Raw genomic sequence first — 25,163 nt, forward strand, 5'->3', positions numbered from 1 at the left:
GGAGGAAAGTTAACGTCCCTAAATTTTCCATTAAAACCATGTATTAGTTGAAACTGAGTTAGATTGACCTGAATCCTAGCACTGCCTCTTTGAGGCTGTGAAACCTGGGGCCAGTTATCCAGTCTTTTTGAGCCCCTGTTTCCTTGTCCACAATTTGGGAGTATAGCAGTGCTCTTAGCACTATTATATTTAACCATATGTTTGTTATATATATATATCATTTAACCATACATATTTATTATATTTAACTCTTATTGTTGTCAGTACAGAAGGAAATAACCCAGGAAAGTGCTTAGCTTTCATTTATTCATTCTTTTTTTTTAGTTAGAGTATAATTGCTTTACAATGTTGTATTAGTTTCTGCTGTACAATGAAATGAATCAGCTATATGTATACACGTGTACCCTCCTTTTTGGACCTCCCTCCCACCCACCCCATCCCACTCATTTAGATGGTCACAGAGCACCAAGCTGAGCTCCCTGTGCTTTATAGAATGTTCCCACTAGCTACCTATTTTACACATGGTAGTGTAATATGTCAATCCTAATCTCTCAATTCGTCCTACCCTCCCCTTCCCCTCCGTGTCCACAGGTCCATTCTCTACGTCTATGTCTGTAGCTCAGTGAACAATGGGTTCCTCTTCCCACAGAGGAAGGGATACCCCATATGCTGTTGCCACTGTCCTTGGGGCAAATCCTGTGCCAACTTTAGATAACTCTTTCAACAAGGCCATGATTTAGGTGACCTGAACGTCCTCCCTTCTCCTCCTGTACCCACTGGGAAGCTTCAAGACACAATTGTCTGTGTTACTTTCTCCCTGAAACATGGTGACCAGCCCTCAGCTCCCAAATGCCCTCCCGCACTCTAGCTAGCACTTGCATTTGTACCCCGCATTGAAAGCCGCTTTGTTGAGTGGCAGTCCACAATGAGACTCAAAAGACTTTTCGGATTCATTTTTCTTAAAGAAACATTCAAAATGCTATTTAAAAAAAATAAAGATACCTGATTCTGTAAAGCATCTTTAGGAATTAAATGTTATTTTAGACTCATGGAAACCTGCTATCTAAAATGTAATAGCAGGTATATTATACAGCACTTAAAAGAAACAAGCTATTCATGAAAAGATAGGAAGGAAAATTAAATGCATATTAGTAAATGAAATAAGCCAATCCGAAAAGCCTGTATTCTAGAAAAAGCAAAACTATGGATACAGTAAAAAAGATCAGTGGTTGCCAGGAGTTTGGCAAGGGTGCAGATGGTAGTCGAAGGGATGAATCGGTGGAGCACAGAGGATTTTTCGGTCAGTGAAACCAGTACAACACCGTAATGATGGATATATGCCATTATACATGTCTAAACCCATAGAATGTACAGCAGCAAGAATGAACCCTAAGGTAACTGTGGACTCTGGGTGATTCTGATGTGTTATTATGGGTTTTTCAATTGTAACAAATGTACCACTCTTGCGGGAGAAGCTCATAATAGAGAAATCTACACACGTGTGGAGGCAGGGGATATATGAGAAATCTCTGTATATTGCCTCAATTTTAACCTAAAACTGCTCTTAAAAAATGAAGTCTTAAAAAAGAAAATAAATAAAAAGTAATAGTGGCCCTCATTTTCTCTTCACTAGGTTATGAAAATATAAATGTCTCAGACAATGCTTTGGAAAATAAAAAGCCAAAGGAAGCCACTCAGGAGGAATGGAATTACAAAAAGGAAAAGTTACTTTATGCTTTGGAAGATAAATATGTTAGCAAATATCATACACCGTTGATTAAAACAGAAGGATCTCTGGGAAAAGTGGCAGAAGATACAAGTTTGCAGAGTCTAGATCCCTCAACCAAGCCATCAGAGTGGAAAGGTGAAGTTGTGGGGAATGATAAGCCATCCACAAATGATTATTATTCAGAAAATTTTAAAGGTCAAGAGGGAGAATCACAGGCACTATGTATTCCAGGCAATGCTTATTTCTCGAGGATGGTTAAGAGAGATGGACCTTCTGCATGTGGTACTTTCTCTGAGCATGACAGCAGTTTAGACCCAGGAGACCATGAAGACGGGACAAACTCTATTCTTCCCATAAAAGATGGAGAAGCCACAACCGGCGAGTATGCTACGAATTTAGCAGAATCTGTGCTGCAAGACGCTTTTATTCGATTATCTCAGTCTCAGCCTGCGCTACCCCAGGACTCTGCAGTCAGTGTTTCTCTAGGAAGTGCACTGCTCCCCAGTGGTTGCTCCACAGAAGATATCGTGGTCCCTCGGTCATGGAATGAACTCCCCAAAATTGTCATTGTTCAGAGTTCAGAAGGCAGCGTTGCTGGCCCTGAGCCAGGTACCTCCTCAGGGCCCAAGACACAAGTCTCACTTGAAACTTCAGGCATCCTCTCTGGAGAGAACTCCAGCAAACACCCCCAGAGTGCTCTAGAAGTAGCATTAGCTTGTGCGGCCACTGTGATTGGAACCATCTCCAGTCCACAGGCCACAGAAAGACTCAAAATGGAGCAAGAATCCCTGGTTTCAAACCATCCACTGGGAGGAAATGAACCGGTGCAAACTCAGTCATCTCAAGTATTCAAGGAACACTCCATCAGCAAATATTCCTTCCCATCTGCTCTGTGTGGCATGACTCAGGTGGTAAGTGCTGTTGCTGTCTGTGGCCTGGGTGAAGCAGGAGAAGCGAAGTGCCCTATGGCTTCAAGTGGCTTCTTGTCTGCAGCTGAGGTGTCTGCAGCAGTCCCCCCACTTTGTGGTTCAGTGACCGGGAAGAGCATGGAGCTGGGGAATGAAGCCATTGCAGAGGCATTGCTCAAGGAGGCCACTCTGGTCTTAACAAGACCTGATGCCTACGGCAGCATTGGAGACCTCATGCAATCAATGCATAGGAGAATCACAGAAACTGTTTCAAAGCCTCAGACCTCGTGCTCAGAAAATGTCCTTGGGAATGAACTGGCACAGACCCTGTCTAATGTTATCCTGAAGCATTCCATTGATGAAGTTCACCAGAAGAATAAAATAATCGACCCCAGCGATGGCAGGCACTCATCTGAAACCCTGGACGCCTTAATGGAAAGTACAAATCAGCTGCTCTTCAATGTGATATGCGTCACTTTCAAGAAGATGAGCCGCCTTGTACAGCTTGGTGAATGTCCCACCATCCTTTCTGAGGAGGCCGTCAGAGGGAGGGAAACCGAACTAGACTCTCAGCCACCTGATCAGGCCCCTTGTCAAGCATGGACAAAAGCCACTGACTACGCCAGCAGCCATCCACTCAGCAACCTGCAGAGCACCAGTCTTGTTATCAACGATCTTGTAGATGATGAGCGTCCAAAGCAAGAAAGCAAGAGCCCAGAGAAGCCAGGCCTCTTCCAGAACCCCACACTGCAACCTGAATTGTCCTGTATTCCCAGAGAGTCTGTTAAAACAGCCCCCAAGGAGATATATCTGAAGGGAGTGGTGGAAGAGGATACAAAAATCCCTCATCAACAATCCAGTCACAATGAGAATGAATGCAGAGCCCCTTCAGAGGGAGAAATGACACCGAGCGTCAGCAAGTACATCAGTTCCCAGGACGTTGAGGACAGCATCAATCCAAATGCTCCAGAAAAGTACAGTTGTGCCTCACCTCTAAACAATGAAGTTCAAGGTAACCTGTCTTTGTTAGGGAACGATTTGCTGCTTCCTGCTCAATCCCTGCTACCGGCAAAACACCCAGACATATACTGCATTGCAGACTTTGCAGAAGAATTAGCAGAGACCATTGTTTCCATGGCAACTGAAATAGCAGCGATTTGCCTTGACAACTCCAATGGAAAACAACCCTGGTTCTGTGCATGGAAAAGAGGGAATGAGTTTCTGGTTAACCCCAACGTATCCTGCCGATCCTTGAAGAGGAAGAAAGAGAGCCAGGCCGGTGGGGCCACTGTGAGGAAACACAAGCCACCACGACTCAGCGAGATCAAGAGGAAAACAGATGAGTACCCGGAACTTAAAGAGAAGCTGATGAACAGGGTTGTGGACGAGTCGATGAACCTTGAGGACGTCCCAGATTCTGTAAACACTTTTGCAGACGAAGTGGCAGCCAAGATCGTGAACCTCACAGAGTTCTGTATGGTGGACGGTGTCTGGCAAGCCCAGAGCTATCCTCGGAGTCGGTTACTCAGTGGAGACAGGTGGAACCGGCTGAAGGCCTCCAGCTGTGAGAGCATTCCAGAGGAGGACTCTAACGCCGGGGCGTATGTGAATAGCCTGGGTTTAATGAGTACCCTAAGCCAGCCGGTTAGCAGGGCCAGCTCCGTCTCCAAGCAGTCGAGCTGTGAGAGCATCACCGATGAGTTTTCCAGGTTCATGGTGAACCAGATGGAAAATGAAGGAAGAGGGTTTGAGTTACTGCTGGATTACTACGCAGGCAAGAATGCCAGCAGTATTCTGAACTCAGCTATGCAACAGGCCTGCCGGAAAAATGACCACCTCAGTGTGAGGCCAAGCTGTCCCTCAAAGCAGTCCAGCACCGAGAGCATCACCGAGGAGTTCTATAGGTACATGTTGAGGGACATTGAACGAGAGAACAAAGACGGTGCCTCCTCCGGACGAAGCAGCCAGGACTGGACGACTGGCTTGCTGTCGCCTTCTCTGCGATCCCCGGTGTGTTACAGACAGTCATCCATGCCCAACAGCAGATCCCTGGGCGCCAGGTTGATGGTGAACGTGCCCATCAAAGCCAACTCCTTAGACGGCTTTGCTCAAAACAGCCAGCAAGATTTCCTCAGCGTACAGCAGGTCAGTAGCTCTTCCTTATCGGGTCTCTGCAAATCTGACTCTTGCTTGTATCGGAGAGGTGGGGCCGACCAGATCACAGACATGTTAATTCACGAGACGTGGGCAAACTCAATCGAAGCCCTCATGCGGAAGAACAAAATTATAGTGGACGACGCCCGGGCAGCTGATGCTGAGCCTGCTTCCGGTGGCTCTTCCTTGCAGGTGGAGAAGTGTGCAAGCAGATTGGCTTCGAGTAGAGTGCAAAGTGGGCCAGCTCTGCTTGTTCGGGAACCTGTTGATTACCCGAGGAAAAACTCCATTACTGAAAGCAAACATCCCCCACTGTCGTCTCCAAGCAAAGCTGCGCCTCTTGCAAATCACAACAGTTTAGATTCTAGAAAGGAAACTTCCTCGTGCCAGGATGCTGTCCTTCTAAGCCACACCAGGCGATCAGTTTGCTCAAGGGAAGTGCCTTTAATTCAGATTGAAATAGATCAGAGAGAAGAATGTGTTGGAGAACCTGAACACGTCCTTTCCAAACGCAGCCCCCTAGAGGAAGCAGAAGAGTGTTTGAAAGAAGAAAAGGTCCCACATGTGGCGAGGGGTGGAGACACTACTGTGAATTCCTGCCAAAACCCTAGGTGAGTCAATGACCTCTTAGACGAGGTAGGGTGCATGGGACTGGAGTTTGCATCTTAATTAGTATTTATTCTAAATCTTAGGGGCTTACTGACACAAGAACTGAATTTCTGAGATAGTAATTGACCTCCCTGGGTTACTATGCACTTATAATAGAAAGATGGAAGGTTTTTTAAATAATCTCTAAAACAAATTTGATTTATATATATAACAGAAGAAATGAGGTATCATTCTCCCCATTACAATTAATCTCCCATAGAATGCTACCTTCTGAAATTAATTCATGGCAGTTTTCAAGCAAAATAAGAAAATTCCATCAACTTGTCCATTTAAAAACAGTTAAATGTAAATAAATTTTAATATTGGAATCTGACATTAAATATTTTGGTATCATTTTTCTCCAGGGTCTCTCAAGGTTTTCTTTTTTGTCTTATTCTAAAGGTCTTTGCAAGGACACCATGTCCCAGAGTGCTGGCCCTTTAGATGCATGGTATACCATGGTAGCATAAGTGCAAAACAACATCATCAGCCTTAGAAATTTGAGAGCTGAATCTTTTTCCAAAACATAAGGACTAAGTATTGAATATATTTTTCTTTGTGGAGCAATATAAAGAATTGTTATGAAACATGATCTCCACTAAATAACCTTGAAACCATCACTTTAAGCAATTTTGCTGATCTCTGCCTCAGTTTACTCACCTGTTGGGGGGAATAATAGTAATAATTACATCATAAGAAGATTCTTAAGGTTTAAATAAAGAAATGTACACAAGCCCTTACCTCAATGCCTAGGCCATTATAAACACTCAATAAATGTTTACTTTATGGTTGTTGTTGTTTGGGGTTAAGGTATATGGTTGCCTTTATTCCAGGAGATCTTTTTCCCAAGAGAAACCTGTTATGAACGCCGTGAGAATTTTATTAAAACTACAGAATTCTCAGGATTTGCAAAAGGGGAAATTAGTTATATTTAGATCACATTTTCTAAGCTCAGAGCTGTTATCAGGGGATTTGACATGTCAATATAGCTGAACATGGAACTCAATTCCCTGTGAAAGACTTCCTACCCTCTTATACACAAGAGAGAGGGAAATGATACAGGCACTCTTGATTATTTGGAAGTGGGGAGGTGTCATGTCCTGAAGATATTTTTAGGCTATTCTCTGAGGGACATTTTCATAATTCTTACTAAAAACTTCATAAAATCTCAACATGATGAAATAAAAATCACATTCTTACTTTTTCGTTATTTGAAACAGAACTCAGAATTCACCATGGCAGGCCCAAATAAAAATACCTATTGTATTTTAGGCTAGCACGTTTGTCCAGGTACCAAATTATATCAATTATAAAGAGCTTAAGGGTGATTTAGGATAACCCAGTTCTTGATTTGGGGGAAAATATTATCCTACTGGTGAGCAGCGATGTGTTCTTAACTCAGCCACCTTCTCTGAGATTTTTGAAAAGCACTTACCTAACTTTTTGATAATTTGAGACCACAAGGTAATAAACACCAGACTGAGAATTTTGAGCATTCCCATGTTGCACTCACAGACCTAACATAAATTTTTTAGAAATATATTTTATGTCGTGTATTCATTTATATTTGCTTCAAGAAAAATAATTATTCATCCAACAAATATTTGCATGCTCACCGGTGATACGCACTGCCCTTGGGGCTGCAAGCACAGAAGAAAATAGAGATTTAGTGTCTGTTTCCATGGCTTCTGCACACCAGTGCGAGAGACAGACAAGATGCATGGAAAAACCCTTTGGGAAAAGTGTGTGATGTAGAGTGTGATGAGAGGAGAATAAAAAGAGGAATGTGGTAGAGAGTTACCTTTTGGGGGAAGTGGCCACTTAAGACAGGATGTTGGCATTTGAGACGAGACCTAAAGGAAGAGACAAAGGGTGCCAACGAAATGAAGAATTGAACTGAAGGACTTGTATCTCTAGCATTGTGGTGTTCTAGCTAGAAACTAGTCCACCCACCAGAAAAAGGACATGATAAGAAAACATATCTTTCTGAGCAGAGCTCAGAGTAGAAGAGAAATCCCCCTGAGCATTTATAAACAAAGCTTGCCTTAATGCATGTTTGGGGTTCTAATTTGCACCATCTGCGTGATGTAGGAAACCACAAACTGGTAAATTACCTTAAAGCAATCTTAGGTTAACAACACTGTGAGACCTTGGCAGAGGCAAAAATAAATCTCTTGATATTTAATCCCAAGTCTCAAAGGATTTCGATAGATAATGCCTATCAAATATAGGCTCAGAACTTCAAATTTCAAGATACACAGGCATCAAGGCACTATAAGAAAGACTCACAAATATCAAAGTAGAATTATCGCTAGCAAAGATTGCAGATGTGGGGATGCTCAGATACAGAATATAACATATTTTAAATATTTGAAAAATTAAGGTATACAAAACAGGAGTGGGAAAAACTGCAATCAAAATAGAATGAGGTAGAGTTGGGCTTCCCTGGTGGCGCAGTGGTTGAGAGTCCGCCTGCCGATGCAGGGGACACGGCTTTGTGCCCCGGTCAGGGAAGATCCCACATGCCGCAGAGCGGCTGGGCCCGTGAGCCATGGCCGCTGGCCTGCGCGTCCGGAGCCTGTGCTCCGCAACGGGAGAGGCCACAACAGTGAGAGGCCCGTGTACCGCAAGAAAAAAAAAGAAAATAGAATGAGGTAGAGTTAAAAGTCAGTTAATTACTACAAGAGATAAGTATAATCATTGAAATTAAACATTGCTAGATATAAACATAATTATTTAACATTAGATTATTGGAATCAAAACTTTAATGGCATATCTGCAGAGAAAACTATAACAAAAGATAAATGTGAAAGGACTACTGTTTCCACCCATGATGGAGTAATTGAAGCTGAACTTGTTCTCCCTCTGTAAATAACTAGAAAAGTGGACAAAATATATGAAACAACTGTTGTCAGACATTTCACAACAAGCAGCATTCTGAGATAAGGAAAACAAACATGGTGAGCTTTATAATAGTCCAACTTTCTGCCTGGATTCCCTTTTTTTTTTTTTTTTTTTTTTTTTTTGCGGTACGCGGGCCTCTCACTGTTGTGGCCTCTCCCGCAGCGGAGCACAGGCTCCGGACGCACAGGCTCAGCGGCCATGGCTCACGGGCGCAGCCGCTCCGCGGCATGTGGGATCTTCCCAGACCGGGGCACGAACCCACGTCCCCTGCATCGGCAGGCGGACTCTCAACCACTGCGCCACCAGGGAAGCCCCTGGATTCCCTTTTCAGACAGAAGTACAAAGAGGACAAATCTGAGCAGAACTCAGTGGTCACTCAGCTGAAGATTGAGAGATTGGAGGGCGCTATCAGAGAAAGAACTCCAGAAGTCTGTAGAGGGCTCCCCTCGAGTCTGTTACTGAACCCTAAGCCATGCATGTATAGGTGAAACTCCATGAAGCTAGAAAGCTGTAAGCTAACAATGCCACAGGCTCACACAGGACTAGGAAAAGTTTAGTTCCAACCAGCCACAGTGGAGAAACCATGTTAAACATATGCAGGATTTAGCAGAGACCCTGAAAGAAATCATACCGTAGAATTAGGGCTAAACTATCCCTGAAAAATAAAAACTGATCTGAACTTGCCTTAACAAAACTTGAAGAGAAACATTGAAAAATCAGGCTGAACTGAAGCTAATTTAACCTAGAATGAGTCCAATAGTCTTTAAAGAAAGACAACAAAATTCAGCACTCAACAATATAAATTTTCAGCTTAACGTCCAGTTAAGCTGAAAGATTTTACACATTCAAAGAAGCAGAAAAATGTCATCCATAACTGAGACAATAATTATTCAATATAAATATACCTAGAAATTACAGAGATGATGAAATTAACCAACAAAGACTTTAAATAACTATTATAAATATGCTTCAAATTTTAAAGTACACATGATTATGAAAGTTGATGAAAATGATAAACTTATAAATCAGGAAGTACAGCGAACTCTAAGCAGAACAGACAAAAAGAAAACCACATCAGTGTACATCACAATCAAATTATTAAAAACCAGTGATAAAGGAATAGTCTTAAAAGCAGCCTAAGGAAGAAGAAACCTTACATATTGGAGAACAAAAATAAAAGTTGCAGCTTTCTACCGCAAAAAATATAAACTAAAAGACAAACAATGACATTTTTACTGTGCTGAAGGAAAAAAAAAACTCCCAACCTAGTGCTTTTTACCTAGTAAAAAATAAAGGCTATTCATGAATAGGAAGACTCAATATTGTCAAGATGCCAATTCTTTTTAATCTGAACTATAGATTCAATGCAGTCCCTTTCAAAATCCCAGCAACTTATTTTGTGGATGTTGATAAAATGATTCTAAAGTTTATGCAGAGAGGCAGAAGACCCAGCATAACCAGAATATTAAAGGAGAAAAACAAAATCAGGCTGACACTACCTGACATCAAGACTTACTACAAAGCTTACAGTAATCGAGACTGTGATACTGGTAAAAGGGTAAATAAATAGGTCAGTGGAACAGAATACAGAGCTCAGAGATAGACCCACACAAATATAGCCAACCGATCTTTGATAAAAGATCAAAGGCAATACAACAGAAAATAGATAGTTTTTTCAACAAACAGTGCTGGAACAACTGGACATCCACATGCAAAGAATGAATCTAGACACAACTCTAAAACCATTAGCAAAAATTAACTCAAAATAGATCATAGACCTACATGTAAAAGGCAAAACTATACAACTCCTAGAAAGGAACGTAAGAGAAAATTTAGGTTACCTTGCTTTTGGCAATGACTTTTTAGATACAACACCAAAGATATGACCTATAGAAATAATTGATAAACTGGACTTCATTAAAATTAGAAACTTCTTGTCTGTGAAAGACACTGTCAAGGAGACCAGAAGACAAGCTGTGGACTGGGAGAAAATGTTCCCCAAGACCATCTCTGACAAAGGACTGTCATCCAAAATTTACAGTGGCAAAAGACTTGAACAGAATCCCCATCAAAGAAGATATACAGATGGCAAATAAGCATATGAAAAGATGCTCAATATCATATGTCATTAGGCAATTGCAAATTAAAACAAAAATAAGATACAACTACACATCTATGAGAATGGCCAAAATCCAAAACGCTGACAGCACAAAATGCTGGTGAGTATGTGAAGTAACGGGGACTCACAGTCATTGCTGGTGGGAATGCAAAAATGGTACCGCTACTGTGGATTACAGCCTGACTGTTTCTTACAAAAATAAACATACTCTTACTATATGATCCAGCAATCATGATTCTTGGTATTTACCCAAATGAGTTGAAAACATATGCCCACACAAAACACCTGCATACAAGATTTCATAGCAGGTTTATTCATAATTGCCAAAACTTGGGAACAACCAAGACCTGCTTGAGTAGTTCAATAGATGAATAAGCTCTGGAACATCCAGACAGTGGAATGTTATCCAGCACTAAAAATAAATAAGCTATTAAGCCATGAAAAGACATAGGGGAAACTTAAATACACATTATTAAGTGAAAGAATCCAATCTGAAAAAGCTACATACTATATGATTCCAACTACATGACGTTCTGGGAAAAGGCAAAACTGTGGAGCCAGTGAAAAGATCAGTGGCTGCGAGGGGTTTAGGAGGGAGGAAAGGATGAATAGGTAGAGCACAGAGGATTTTTAAGGCAGTGAATCTATTCTGTATGATACTATAATGGTAGATACGTGTCATTATACATTTGTCCAAATCCATAAAATGTACAACACCAAAGTGAACCCTAATGTAAATGGTGGACTTTGGGTGAAAATGGTGCATTGATTTCGGTTTATGAGTTGTGACAAATGCACCTGGTACAGGATGTTGATAGTGGGGGAGGCTATTATGTACACGTGTGGGCAGGGGACATGGAAACTCTCTGTTCTTTCTGCTTAACTTTACTGTTAACCTAAAACTGCTTGAAAAAAAATAAAGCCTATTTTAAAAAATAAAGCTAACTAGTAATTTTTATACAACAGAATTTTACAGAATATGCCAATAGGAGATTTGCACAATAAGAAGTGTTAGCGGAAGTTCTTAGGCTGAAGGAAAATAATGCTGATTGGAACTTGGATGTACACAAAGAAACAAAGAATCCCACAAATAGTAAATACAAAATATTTTGTTAATTTTAAAATTTCTTTAGGAGATAATTATTTAAAACAAAAAATATTGCTTTATGACATGATGGACTGAAATATATGTCAATTATGGCACAAAGGATAGGAAGAGGAAATGGAAGTGTAAAAGTCTTCCTTTCTAAGTGAATTTGTATAATGTAATCTGAAAATTGACTGTAACAAATTGACGATGCATACTGTAAACCCTGAGATAACTACTAAAAAAGTAAAACAAAAAGCCAATAAGTCAATACTGGAGATAAAATGGAATGGTAGAAATTACTTAGTTAATCCAGAGAAACGCAGGAAAAGAGGGAAAAAGTGACAAAGAATAAATGGGACCAATAGATAATAATTTAAACCCAGGCATATTGATAATTACATTAATTTTTTAATGATCAAAACACTCCAATAAGAAGCAGAGATTGTCAGGCTGAATAAAAGGTCAAAACCCTACCATAAACCATCTATAAGAAATGTGTTTCCAATATAAAATAACCGATAGGTTAAAAGTAAATGAATGGAAAAAGAAATATCATAAGAATGATGGAGTAGCTATATTAATATCAGATAGAATCAACTTCAGGATAAGGAATTTTGTCAGGGGAATTTTATCAGGAGTAAAGAGGGATATTTTATAATGATAGAGGGGCCAATTCATCACGAACACATGGAAAATGTATATATGTAATCACCTAAATAATAGAACTCCAAACTACATGAAACAAAATCTGATCGAGCTGGAAGGAGAAATAGACAAATCCACAGTTACAGTTGGAAATTTCACACTCTTCTCTCAGTAACTGATAGAATAGTAGACAGAAAGTCAATAAGGATATACAACAAGACTTGAGTAACATTCTCAATCAACTTGACCTAATTAACATGTATTAAGGACGCCACCAAATGGCAAAATATACATTTTTTTCAAGTACACTTGAAACATTCACCAAGATGGACCATTAGGCCATAAAACAAGTCTTAATAAATTTAAAAAGAATTAAAAAAAATTTTAAAGAATTAAACTCATATAGAATATGTTGTCTGACCACATGGAATTAAAATAAAAATCAATAACAAAAAGATGCCTGGGAAATCCACACCCCAAAAAAATTTGAAAATATTTCTAAATTATAAGTTGGTCAAAGAATGTCACAAGGGAAATTAAATTTTTAATTGAATGAAAAGGAAAACATACCATATAAAAACGTATGTATACAGCTAAAGTGCTTAGGAAAGATATTTTTCTTTATTTTTTATTATTTTTTTATTTGTTTAACATCTTTATTGGTGTATCATTGCTTTACAATGGGTGTGTTAGTTTCTGCTGTACAACAAAGTGAATCAGCTATATGTACACATATATCCCCATATCCCCTCCCTCTTGCATCTCCCTCCCACCCTCCTTCTAGGTGGTCACAAAGCACTGAGCTGATCTCCCTGTGCTATGTGGCTGCTTCCCACTAGCTATCTATTTTACATTTGGTAGTATACATAAGCCTATGCCACTCTCTCACTTCGTCCCAGCTTACCCTCCCCCCTCCCCGTGTCCTTAAGTCCATTTTCTATGTCTGTGTCTTTATTCCTGTCCTATCTCTACATTCTTCAGAACTTTTTTTTTTAGATTCCATATATATGTGTTAGCATACCGTATTTGTTTTTCTATTTCTGACTTACTTCACTCTGTATGACAGACTCTAGGTCCATCCACCTCACTACAAATAACTCAATTTCGTTGATTTTTATGGCTGAGTAATATTCCACTCTATATATGTGCCACATCTTTATCCATTCATCTGTTGATGGACAGATGCTTCCATGTCCTGGCTATTGTAAATAGTGCTGCAATGAACATTGTGGTATGTGACTCTCTTTGAATTATGGTTTTCTCAGGGTATGTGCCCAGTAGTGGGATTGCTGGGTCATATGGTAGTTCTATTTGTAGTTTTTTAAGGAACCTCCAAACTGTTCTCCATGGTGGCTGTATCGATTTACATTCCCACCAACAGTGCAAGAGGGTTCCCTTTTCTCCACACCCTCTCCAGCATTTATTGTTTGTCGATTTTTTGATGATGGCCATTCTGACTGGTGTGAGGTGACACCTCACTGTAGTTTTGATTTGCATTTCTCTGATGATTAGTGATGTTGAGCATTCCTTCATGTGCATGTTTGCAATCTTATATCTTCTTTGGATAAATGTCTATTTAGTTCTTCTGCCCATTTTTGGATTGGGTAGTTTGTATTTTTGATATTGAGCTGCATGAGCTGCTTGTAAATTCTGATTACTCCTTTGTCAGTTGCTTCATTTGCAAGTATTTTCTCCCATTTTGAGGGTTGCCTTTTTGTCTTGTTTATGGTTTCCTTTGCTGTACAAAAGCTTTTACGTTTCATCAGGTCCCCTTTGTTTATTTTATTTTTATTTCCATTGTTCTAGGAGGTGGGTCAAAAGGATCTTGCTGTGATTTATGTCATAGAGTGTTCTGCCTATGTTTTCCTCTAAGAGTTTGATAGTGTCTGGCCTTACATTAAGTCTTTAATCCATTTTGAGTTTATCTTTGTGTATGGTGTTAGGGAGTGTTCTGATTTCATTCTTTTACAGTTTTCCCATCACCACTTATTGAAGAGGTTATCTTTTCTCCATTGTATATTCTCGCCTCCTTTATCAAAGATAAGGTGACCATATGTGCCTGGGTTTATCTCTGGGCATTCTATCCTGTTCCATTGACCTATACTTCTGTTTTTGTGCCAGCACTCTACTGTCTTGATTACTGCAGCTTTGTAGTATAGTTGAAGTCAGGGAGCCTGATTCCTCCACTCCATTTTTCTTTCTCAAGATTGCTTTGGCTATTCGGGGTCTTTTGTGTTTCCATACAAATTGTGAATTTTTTTGTTCTAATTCTGTAAAAAATGCCATTGGTAGTTTGATAGGGATTGCATTGAATCTGTTGATTGCTTTGGGTAGTATAGTCATTTTCACAATGTTGATTCTTCCAATCCAAGAACATGGTATATCTCTCCATCTGTTTGTACCATCTTTAATTTCTTTCATCAGTGTCTGTAGTTTTCTGCATACAGGTCTTCTGTCTCCTTAGGTAGGTTTTTTTCCTAGGTATTTAATTCTTTTTGTTACAGTGGTAAATGGGAGTGTTTCCTTAATTTGTCTTTCAGATTTTTCATCATTAGTGTATAGGAATGCAAGAGATTTCTGTGCATTAAGTTTGTATCCTGCTACTTTAACAAGTTCATTGATTGGCTCTACTAGTTTTCTGGTAGCATCTTTAGGATTCTTTATGTATAGCATCATGTCATCTGCAAATAGGGACAGCTTTACTTCTTCTTTTCTGATTTGGATTCCTTTTATTTCTTTTTCTTCTCTAATTGCTGTGGCTAAAACTTCCAAAACTATGTTGAATAATAGTGGTGAGAGTGGACAACCTTGTCTTCTTCCTGACCTTAGTGGAAATGTTTTCAGTTTTTCACCATTGAGAACAATGTTGGCTGTGGGTTTTTCATATATGGCCTTTATTTTGTTGAGGTAGGTTCCCTCTATGCCTGCTTTCTGCAGGGTTTTTTATCATAATTGGTGTTGAATTTTGTCAAAAGCTTTTTCTGCATCTATTGAGATGATCATATGGTTTTTCTCCTTCAATTTGTTAATATGGTTTATCACATTGATTGATTTTCGTATATTGAAGAATCCTTGCATTCCTGTGATAAAACCCACTTGATCATGGTGTATGATCCTTTTAATGTGCTGTTGGATTCTGTTTGCTAGGATTTTGGTGAGGATTTTTGCGTCTATGTTCATCAGTGATATTGGCCTGTAGTTTGTGACATCTTTGGTTTTGGATTCAGGGTGATGGTGGCCTCATGGAATGAGTTTGGGAGTGTTCCTCCCTCTGCTACATTTTGGAAGAATTTGAGAAGGATAGGTGTTAGCTCTTCTCTAAATGTTTGATAGAATTCGCCTGTGAAGCCATCTGGTCCTGGGCTTTTGTTTGTTGGAAGATTTTTAATCACAGTCTCAAATTCAGTGCTTGTGAGTGGTTGAGTGGTCTGTTTTTATTTTCTGTTTCCTCCTGGTTCAGTCTGGGAAAAATGAACAAACCTATAAATTTCCCTCAAAAGAAAATGGAAACTAGTATTTTAGATATAATCACTATTCATTCTGAATCCCTAGTTATGTGACATGGGATATGAGATTTACTGTAAATAGAGTGGGAAATTGAGATAAAATAAAATATACTGACAGATTCATTTTTAAGCTGGATGTTTAATGTCAATCATTGAGATTTAACTTCTGATTTAGTAAGGAATATCCTATAATGAATTTTTTTAATAACATAAGGTCCTAATTCAGTAAGGAATTAGTCCAGGAAATTATTTTTTAACCAAGTAAACAAATGGTTTAGGAGCCCTCCCCTTTGTGCTGAGTATTTGCCTCATTTCCACTTTGGGGAATATGTATATTGTTTCTATTTGTCATCAGCGAATTAACTTATCTTTCATTTGAATTTGGTTAAATTCAGTGAATATTCCTTTGGCTACATCCATTCTTCCCCTTTCTATCTGCTCAATTTAGAAAAATCTCAACATTTGTGAAAGAAAAATCAAGCTTATTAAGGATCTCTTTTCACCAAATGTTAGCAACAGATCACACTAGAAAGAGCCACACCTCAAAACGGCACCTGTACAGATACTTTGAGAAGGAATCTTAGGGACAATATTTGGTGTGCTATTACCTATGTAATTCGTTCACATATCAAGGGGATATTTAATCACACCAAAAAAATTATACATTTGAAACTCTACACTCTATACTAGAACTCATTTTAGCAAATATTGTAAAAAGTACAACCATTTTTGGAGAAAGGATAACAGCACTAATTCTAAGATTGAGGAAAATTATGTAGATCTTTCTGTAACCGATCAAATGTTTTGCATAAAAGTGATCAAGTGTCTTAAGTTGTATTTCCTGGGAACAGACCTTGAGAAGGAGAGTTCAGGCAAATATACATAATTTGTTAAGGAGTGCTCGCCAGAGAAAAGTGTACATACATGGGTAAGAAGGAAGGAAAGACAAGAGTGGACAGAGGGAGATGGTCCCCCCCAAATATGTTTGCACCTGAGGGCACAGCGCATCCTATAGGAAACCCTGAAGCTGGGATGGTCTGTCATGTTTAGCGCAAATTGAGGCAAGGGTGGACTTTTATATCTCTGTGTCAGCTGGTCATTGGGGTGCTCACTGGGATAGGGTATAACCCTGGCAAGGCGATTCCCAATCTGAGGACAGCTCTCAGTGTGGACTGGTAGCTGCCATTACTCTCTACAGCCAGTGCACAAGGGCCAAGAAAAGCATTCCAGTCTCCACTCACCGAGTTACCATATTTTTCATTGTCAACTGAGAAATACACTCTTGCTTTTTGTTTGCAAACACTAATGTCCTTCTCTCTATGCTATCAGGTTTTGATGAGCCTATGGAGAAAAGTCTCCATGAATCTGTTCACATTTCTGTACATTTGGCTTTCTGAGCAAAGAGCACTGGCACCTGGACTGAAGGTTGATCAAATACTAACCCTGAAGATAGAGGCTTCTAAAGAGATACAGTGATGCATTTCCCTGGAGCTGTTTAATTATATTCCAGGGTAGTGCCATCTCCTCCTCTCCACAGAAAAGATTTGAATGTGTTTCTAATCTAGAGCAAAGTGCTCTCTCCTCCATCATGTCTCTCTCTCTCCCTGGAGAAAAAGAGAGGCAGATGTGTGCAGGCATGATAATTTTGAGGTTCCTCTCCTGTGGTGCAAACCTCACTACAGGTGCAGTGTGCAGTAGGGAATTGGGGCACAGAGAATGAATGCAAGCTGCTCTGTGAGAAAAGAAGTGGTCTGATCTCTAATCCAGAGCACTTGTGTGTGTGTGTGTGTGTGTGTGTGTGTGTGTGTGTGTGTGTCACTGTGCCAGGCAAACAAATGGAAAGTCAAGCTTATTAAAAACCTGCTTTCACCAAGTGTTAGCAGTAGAGTGTGATAGAAACTGCCACACCTCAATACCGTAGTTATTCAGAATGCAGTTAGCGTGTAAGAAAGATCTTTCTCATATCTTTCCACATAAGACTTAACAGGTAGGGCTATCTAAATTTGAATATGGTTGTACTTATGAAGCTAGGCAATTTTAACAATAACATATTCATCTAAAAAATATTTAATGTGTTCACAGCTCTACTCCAAATACATAAAAAAGTAAAAAAGCTCTTAATAATGTATGGTATATACACTAGACTGCAAACTAGGAAGCATTAAGTGCTACCAAAAAGAAAGAAAGACAGACTAATTGCTTTGATCATTCAAGAGAGAGATGGCCCTAGTGAGAGAGATTAAGGACGACTTCAGGGAGGTGAGAGCATCTTGGCTAAGGAATAGTAAGAAACAAGGATCAGGAAAGAATGTTATTAGACATATGATTCTTAATGAATTATATAATTTACTAATAAAGAATAATATATACTTACATACAAGCACTAAGATAAATGCATTAAATGATTTTATTTTCTAGCTTATTTCTTCCAAACACCATTATGAGGTTAGTATTCTTATTTTTCTTGGAAAGTTTTATTAACTTGTCCAAGTTGAATAGACGACACGTGGTAGAAGTGGAAGCTACAGCACTGGACTGCAGGAACAGTGCTCAAAGCACCCTGGTCTCCAGCATTTGGTCAGAGGAAGCAACGGGGCAAAGGTCAAGAGGCAGGAAATGTATGGCACATTTGAGGAGAAGCAGAGAGTCTGCTTTTACTCAGTAATGAACTAGAGTCAGACAGATAAAACTGGATAGGCAAGGCAAGACCGTGAAGGAAAGAGTTTAGCTTTAGGAAGTTCTTGAAGGTTTTTGACAAGAAAGGCCAAAGATATGCCTTGAGAACGTTAATTAACATTAACCTGGCATATGTGTGAAGAAGGTTTTGAAAGAGGAAGAATAGTCATGGCTGAACTGTTAGGAGGCTGACACAATATAGTCCAGGCAAGAAGTCAAGGTTCAGCGCCCAGGAGTCTCAAAACTTGAGATCCGATGTCTGGTACCAACTCTTGTTGTAACTTCAGGTAAACCATTCCACCTCACTGGGCTTTGGCATCCTAATCTACAGGAAATCTGTGAGGTTCCTTCCAAATCGAAATTCTAGAAATTTAGAAAGACCTCAATTAACATAACTACCTGAGCACAGAGACAGAGATAAGTATGTGAGAGAAACTTTAGAGATGGGACTGAAAACATAGCAAATGATTGAATGTAAAGGTCAAGGAGAAATCAGAAGTTTTCTGCAAGATTTTAAGCCCGGACACTCAGAAAAGTCAATGAAATAAGAAATACAGGAAGAGGATGGGAGGGCAATTAGAATTTGTTTTACATAGGTCGATTCTGAGATGTTAGTGAGACAGATTGGAGATGTTCCGAAGACCAACTGAGGAAAAGAGCCCCAGAATCAGGAAGAGGGGCCCTGCCTGGAGCTCAGATTTGGAAGCTATTTTCACAGGCAGAATAGATGAGACTGCGTAGGGGCAGACTGGAAAGGAGGGCAGTGAATCAATCAGAGCTGGCTATACTATGTTTAAAGGACAAAGAGAGAACCAGGTTCCAGGCATGGAGTGTCCAGAAAGGCAGAAATTCATGGGAAGCCAACGAGGAAAGGTTTCAAAGAAAAAAGCTTGTCAGATCAAAGGTTAAATGCTTGATATAAAAAGGTGCTCATCCAGAAAAGTGATGCTGACATAAATCAGAGGTTTCAGAGGGAGAGGATGGGGTAAAAAAAAAAAAAGAAAAAAAAAAGGCAGCTGCAAGTGCAAAATACGTATAGAGGCATTTACAGGCAAAATGGTTTGGTAACCCACTAGAACTGGGCTGGGTGTTGTTCTCCCAACATGGTCCACATACAACTTGCATTAGAATCACCCGGGGTGGTTGTTTAAAATGCAGGTTTCTGGACCTTCCTGCAGAACCCCTGGTAATCTCAGGGGAAGGATGCTCTGGGTATATTTATTTTAAACACAACTGCCCTTCAATAATTCTTATGTATGCAGGCCAGGTTGCTTCAACATGTTTTTTAAATGAATGGAGGGAGTCAGTAGAAAGAGATCAAATGAAGAAATAAGAAAGCTGATAGAGAGTAATCCTGAAAAGGCAAAGTGGGACCTAGGGCATCGGCAGAGGATTAGCCTAAAAGAAAGTTTCCATCTATGTCCTAGGACATCCTGCTGACTATGGCAGAGATCCATGCTCAACAGAGCATGCAGTGAGGTTCCCCTGAAAAGGTCAGTCTTGTGCCTGCACGCTTAGTAATATCTTACCGTCTACAGTGACAGCCCTGATGCCAGAGATGTACCAGAGGCTGAAGTCTCAACAGAAGGCAGAGCCCCCGATGAGTTCTCCAGCCCCCCCGGCAGCAGTGGAGAGAGCACAGACAGCTGGTCCCAGCTCGCCAATGAGGAAGAAAACCCAGATGATACCAGCAGCTTCCTGCAGCTCAGTGAGCGATCCATGAGGTACCTGCTCTTTAAATGACTTACCAGGGAAACAGGTCTCAACACAGATTCCAGAAATGCATTTTAAGCATTCTCTGCAAAGGGTCCCTAATAGAGCAAAAAGGAAAGACTGCCCGTCATAATTTGTGCTGAGAGCTATCTTAATATCCAGTTATGGTTTCAACTAGCTTGGCCAAGGTTGAGAGTCATCTGTGTTCCCTTCTCTGCAAGCTCCAGCTAGTGCATTCAATGATGACAACTGTGAGTTTTTAAAGAAGAGCTGCTATTACACCTGGTGTGTGTGATACTTTCTTTCTGGTTCATTTGTATTTCAGATGCAAGATAGGCTGGGTTTACACGAGGCGTTTCCATACTGTGTTGTGTTGTTTGGCCTGACTGTTCCTCCCCTCTGTATTGTTGCTCTAGAAAAGCTAGAGAGGTGCTAAAGAGAGATCAGATTTGGGAGGACCTGAGCCAATCAGGAGACATAAACTAAAAACTAGTCTTCTGTGAGGTGAGAATGAAAAGAATCTTCATGTTTCTACCCAAAATCTTATTTGATACTGGGCCAACAAGTCCACAGACTTTCCAGAAAGGCCAGTTGGAAAGTGGGCTTCTGATGCATCTGGCTGTATGGCTCCTTGAAAATTTTACTTCTGACAGTTCAGTCTGTTTAGACTTAGGAAAATTTCACAGTGTTAAGCGATTTATCTAAAATTTCAAAAACTGGTGGGAAATGTTATCCTATGGAGATAGAAAGCAAAGAGAATTTGAATCTCTGGACTTAGCATAAGTTTATACAGTTAATTACCTCCAGAGCAATGTTTGAGTCATCAGATTTCAATCAGTGAAAACATTCAGTACCCCACACGCAAACCAAGACAGGAATTTGAAATGAGGGGATTTAGTTGCTTATTCATGGAACTCCTGACGGAAGACTGTCCCATTACACGATATCCCAGCACTCACTCTTTGAAAACCTTACTTGAAGAGATGTCATTGGAAAATAAAGAAGGTATGAGGAAATATAGTGAGTTTGGTGAAATTGGATGCATTCCATTTTGCAAGAACCTAAAAATGGGCTTAACTCTTCTGTGTTTCAGTAAACAAATTCCAGGTTAGTAACTAGACCATATGTTGATTGTGCATCCTACAAAAATGTTGCAATATGCGATTCCTCCTTCTCTACAACACACAAAGCATCAGGTGTTGCTACTTCTCAAAGATTTTAAGATAGAGTTATAAAACTCTGGCATTGCCCAGCTTTGTACTTGTAAATTCTGTAGTCCCTCAGGAAAAAAAATGAGACAAATGCATGTCCTATGGAATATCCCTGACAAAAATCCCCTGAATGGCAAAGGGAAAAGAGAACATGCATCACTGGTTTCTGTCAAAAGCCAAGAAGCAGGCAAATAAGCATTCCCGTGTCTTCCCCCTCAGCCAGCGTTCTCAGAAGTATCTTAGTCTCTGGAGGTATACTCAAGGAGTCTCTTGCTGATGGATAGACATGCTTACTGTCACTAGGGTGGGGAAGAAAGGAGTCATGCTGATTGTCACCCACTAGGTGTGGTCCACCAGGTATGACCACTGCAGAAATTACGAAACATTGATGATGATGATGATGATGATTGGCTTGAGCCAAAAATGTCTTTTGTTGTGTTTTCCCCTGATTTGGTCAGAAATAAAGATCAATTTAGGAGTCCTAGACACTAAGCAGTATTCTTCTGGGGACCAAAGGAAGAACCTCTTAGAATGGTGGAGCAGCAGTGTCAGCAGTGTGGCCAGGTGGTGGACACCGGCATTAATATGTAAACTTTTGCTTTGTCAGCAATGGCAACAGTAGTGCCACTAGCAGTCTTGGCATTATGGACCTGGACATTTATCAGGAAAGCATGCCATCTTCTCCCATGATTAAGTAAGTAGCCACTGAGATGCAGTGATTGTGAGACCACTACTCCGATTCCATCTGGCCATCCATTTTGATCATTCAAGTTGTTCCCGACCACTGGTTTCATCATGTCTGTCCTGCTGAGGTTCCCAGACATGTATGGTTTCATGTCACTGGAGTAAGAACTCAGGCCTGCAGTAGCCTCACCCTTCCCACCACCTGCCTTCTGGATTTCAATTCTGCCCCCTATAATATAATCGTTTATATATATCGTTTATAATATCGTTTATATATATATATATATATTAACGTATATATAATATAATATAATCGTTTTGGATAAAGCTTATCCATGTAATCAGACATATATGTCATTTTACCTAGTTGGTCACAGAGAAACAAAAATCCATTTAAATTGTTCTATTGTTCAATAGAATATAGTGTGAATGGCTTTTCCTTTACTTGTAGACACCTGGGATTATTGCCACTAATGAGTCTAATACCAAATGGCACCGTGGTGGAACGTGTCATTTTTATATATGCTGCCCACAGTATGAGGACCTTCTAAAAGACCAAGGGAAAAAAGTACAATATGTGTGTCATAAAATATGGTGCATAAAGGGAGGGCAACATGAGGTCAGGACTATATCTAGAGTTTGTGATTGTCCTGGAAAATTAAATGAATTGAAACCTATTTTTGACCATTATGACTTATTATTTGGAGATTGCTGAAATTTCAGAAAAATGAAAATGAAGTATAGGACTAAAGTTGCTCCCTGATCTATTTTTTCAATTATTCTCTATAGCTAAATCATTTTTATTTCACTACTTAATCAGGTATCCTGCCTGCGGGAATATTTCTCAGTGATTAAAGGTTGCAGTGCATTCTTTATTGTTCCACAGAGCCATCATTCACAGGTAGAGATGAACATAAACATTATCTTGGGTTTGATTTGTTTTTTAAAGGAGGCAAAACAAACAAAAACACTTTGGAGTAAATTTATTTTTCTCCTACAGGAAACATTTGTTTAGGTATTTTGTCCATCTTTCTCCCCAGTATGAGCCTAGGACCCCACAGACTACAGATAGAGGAAACCAAGACCACCTCTACCCATATCAGCATTCTGCAGCTCCATAGTAGTAGAAGTTGTACCTACCATATGTCATTTCACTTATGTCACTTGGATAGAGATCTAGCAGAAAATCTAGACTCTTGGGAAATTGGCCATTCTTCTACAAATAATTAGGTGTTCATGAAAGAACAATTACACTTTCTCTTGACATCAGGAATACAATGGGATTAGCCAGATCTTAGCAGTAACAGAGAATATAAGGGAGAATCCTCTCGCATAGAGACACATTTTTAAGAGCACCTGCAGTTTAATTTCTAGACCAGACAAAAATACAGAACAACCATGGGCTTCCCAAGATGGTCACTTCCTTTCAGCTGTTGGGTCATATACTCTTATTTTAAAAGCATTAACTGAGTCCTGCCACTATTTACAAATCTCCCTAATAAGTACTCACTATGTGAAAGCACTTCAGATGTTGAACATGACTATATTTAATGAAATCCTCACTTCCATTATGAGTATCTAGTTCTAAACCACCCCCAGCCTACTACATCTTCCCAGTAAAAAGAAAGAAAAAGAAAATTTTCAACTAATTGAGATATTTTGTCACCCTTCTTAAGTTCTAAAGTTTGTGATTGTCTTTTCCCCTATTTCAGGTCAAAGAACCAAGTATAGGTAGAAAAATATTTTCCTAAATGAAAATGCAACTTTATGTTGCTATCATAGTATAGAAAAATATCATTGTCTCAAGATGGAAATATATGGTTCTGTAAATGACAAGCAAATACAGAAGAAGGATAAGTCCTCAAATCTGATCTAGATACCTACAAAATCCTTCCTTGACTGTTCAAACCTGTGAAGGTTTATGGAAAGGAGGTCAAGAAGAAGAAAAATTGCATCTCTCAGAGTCTCCCACACCAATTATCCCAACTAAAACCATGCAGTTTATCTAGCCTTTATTTTAGGGGTAGTGTTATTCATTGCAGACCCAGTAGTCCTACGTAATAGCCACGTTGGTATTTCCCTAGTATTGGTTTAGTTTATTCCACAAAAAAAATAAATATATGAAACTTCAGAAGCTTTTAGATCAATAAGACCCATCACCTCATCTAGCACTTACAGCTTGCTCTTCCTAAACATTACCAACCATATATTGTTGTTTTCTCCCAAAGTGAATTAGTAGAAGAAAACGAGATTCTTAAAGGACAGTCAGAAAACATAGAGGGTAAGCCACATTCTCATAATTTTGAGACACAATTTGCCTGTGACCTTTGTATGGAAAGTATAGTAAGGCAGTTGTGTCTGTATTCAGAACGTGCCTCTGGAATGCCAGTGGGAAAGGCCAGCCGCCAGGGGAGCCTGCTGGTGATCAACTTTGACCTGGAGCCAGAATGTCCTGACACTGAGCTTCGAGCCACTCTGCAGTGGATAGCTGCCTCTGAACTCGGGATCCCCACTATCTACTTTAAGAAATCTCAAGAAAACAGAATCGAAAAGGTACCGTGTTCCCTGTTTGTATACCATAAGGCTTTGTGTTTTATCCCTGCTTAAAACTCAGTAAATGCCCAGTTAACCCATTTAAATTTTTTCCTTGACTTTTCACCTTAAAATTGTGATTAGAACTTTGAAACCTTCCACCTGCATAAATATAATCATGATAATTCTTTGACCGTCAGTTTGTCTTAGCTAGTTGGTGATGATGAGAAAGTAAATTGAGGAGACAGGATAGTTTTCTAAGAGTCTTATTTTTGTGTGTGTTTCCTCACTCTGGAACCAACCTCTTCATAACATTCATTTAAATAAAAAGTAGAGAAGGAAAGGCAAAAAGGATTCTTCAGTTAATTTTAAGTCAATCAAAAGGGAGGCTATCTGGTGAACCTAATCTAATTGAATGAACCCATTAAAAGCAGAGAGTTTTCTCTGGCTAGTGGCAGAAGTAAGAGAGACTGACAGCATGAGAGCATGAAGGGACCGCATGACAAGAAATTGGGCAGCTTCTAGAAGCTGAGAGTGGACCTCAGCCAATAATCAGCAATGTGAGGCCACCCTGATAATTAAACTATGGCATGGCATCAAAGAGAAGGCATTTTTAATTCCCTATGGGACAGATTTGCATTGGA

At 39.7% G+C, this 25,163-nt stretch overlaps 1 protein-coding gene across 1 annotated transcript in view; it reads left to right on the forward strand.

The window, feature by feature from the left end:
* The window catches only part of SPHKAP (SPHK1 interactor, AKAP domain containing), a 94,452-nt gene that overhangs the window by 60,433 nt on the left and 8,856 nt on the right, over window positions 1-25,163 (forward strand). The window contains exons 6-10 of the mRNA XM_027115709.1: window positions 1,634-5,402; window positions 19,918-20,103; window positions 21,911-21,997; window positions 24,216-24,268; window positions 24,356-24,540. Coding sequence (XP_026971510.1) covers window positions 1,634-5,402; window positions 19,918-20,103; window positions 21,911-21,997; window positions 24,216-24,268; window positions 24,356-24,540 — 4,280 coding nt within the window. The remainder of the gene's footprint in view (window positions 1-1,633; window positions 5,403-19,917; window positions 20,104-21,910; window positions 21,998-24,215; window positions 24,269-24,355; window positions 24,541-25,163) is intronic.

Source organism: Aethalodelphis obliquidens, unplaced genomic scaffold (assembly GCF_003676395.1).
Source record: "Aethalodelphis obliquidens isolate GAN/ISIS:26980383/991018 unplaced genomic scaffold, ASM367639v1 scaffold2, whole genome shotgun sequence".
Classification (NCBI taxonomy): Eukaryota; Metazoa; Chordata; class Mammalia; order Artiodactyla; family Delphinidae; genus Aethalodelphis; species Aethalodelphis obliquidens.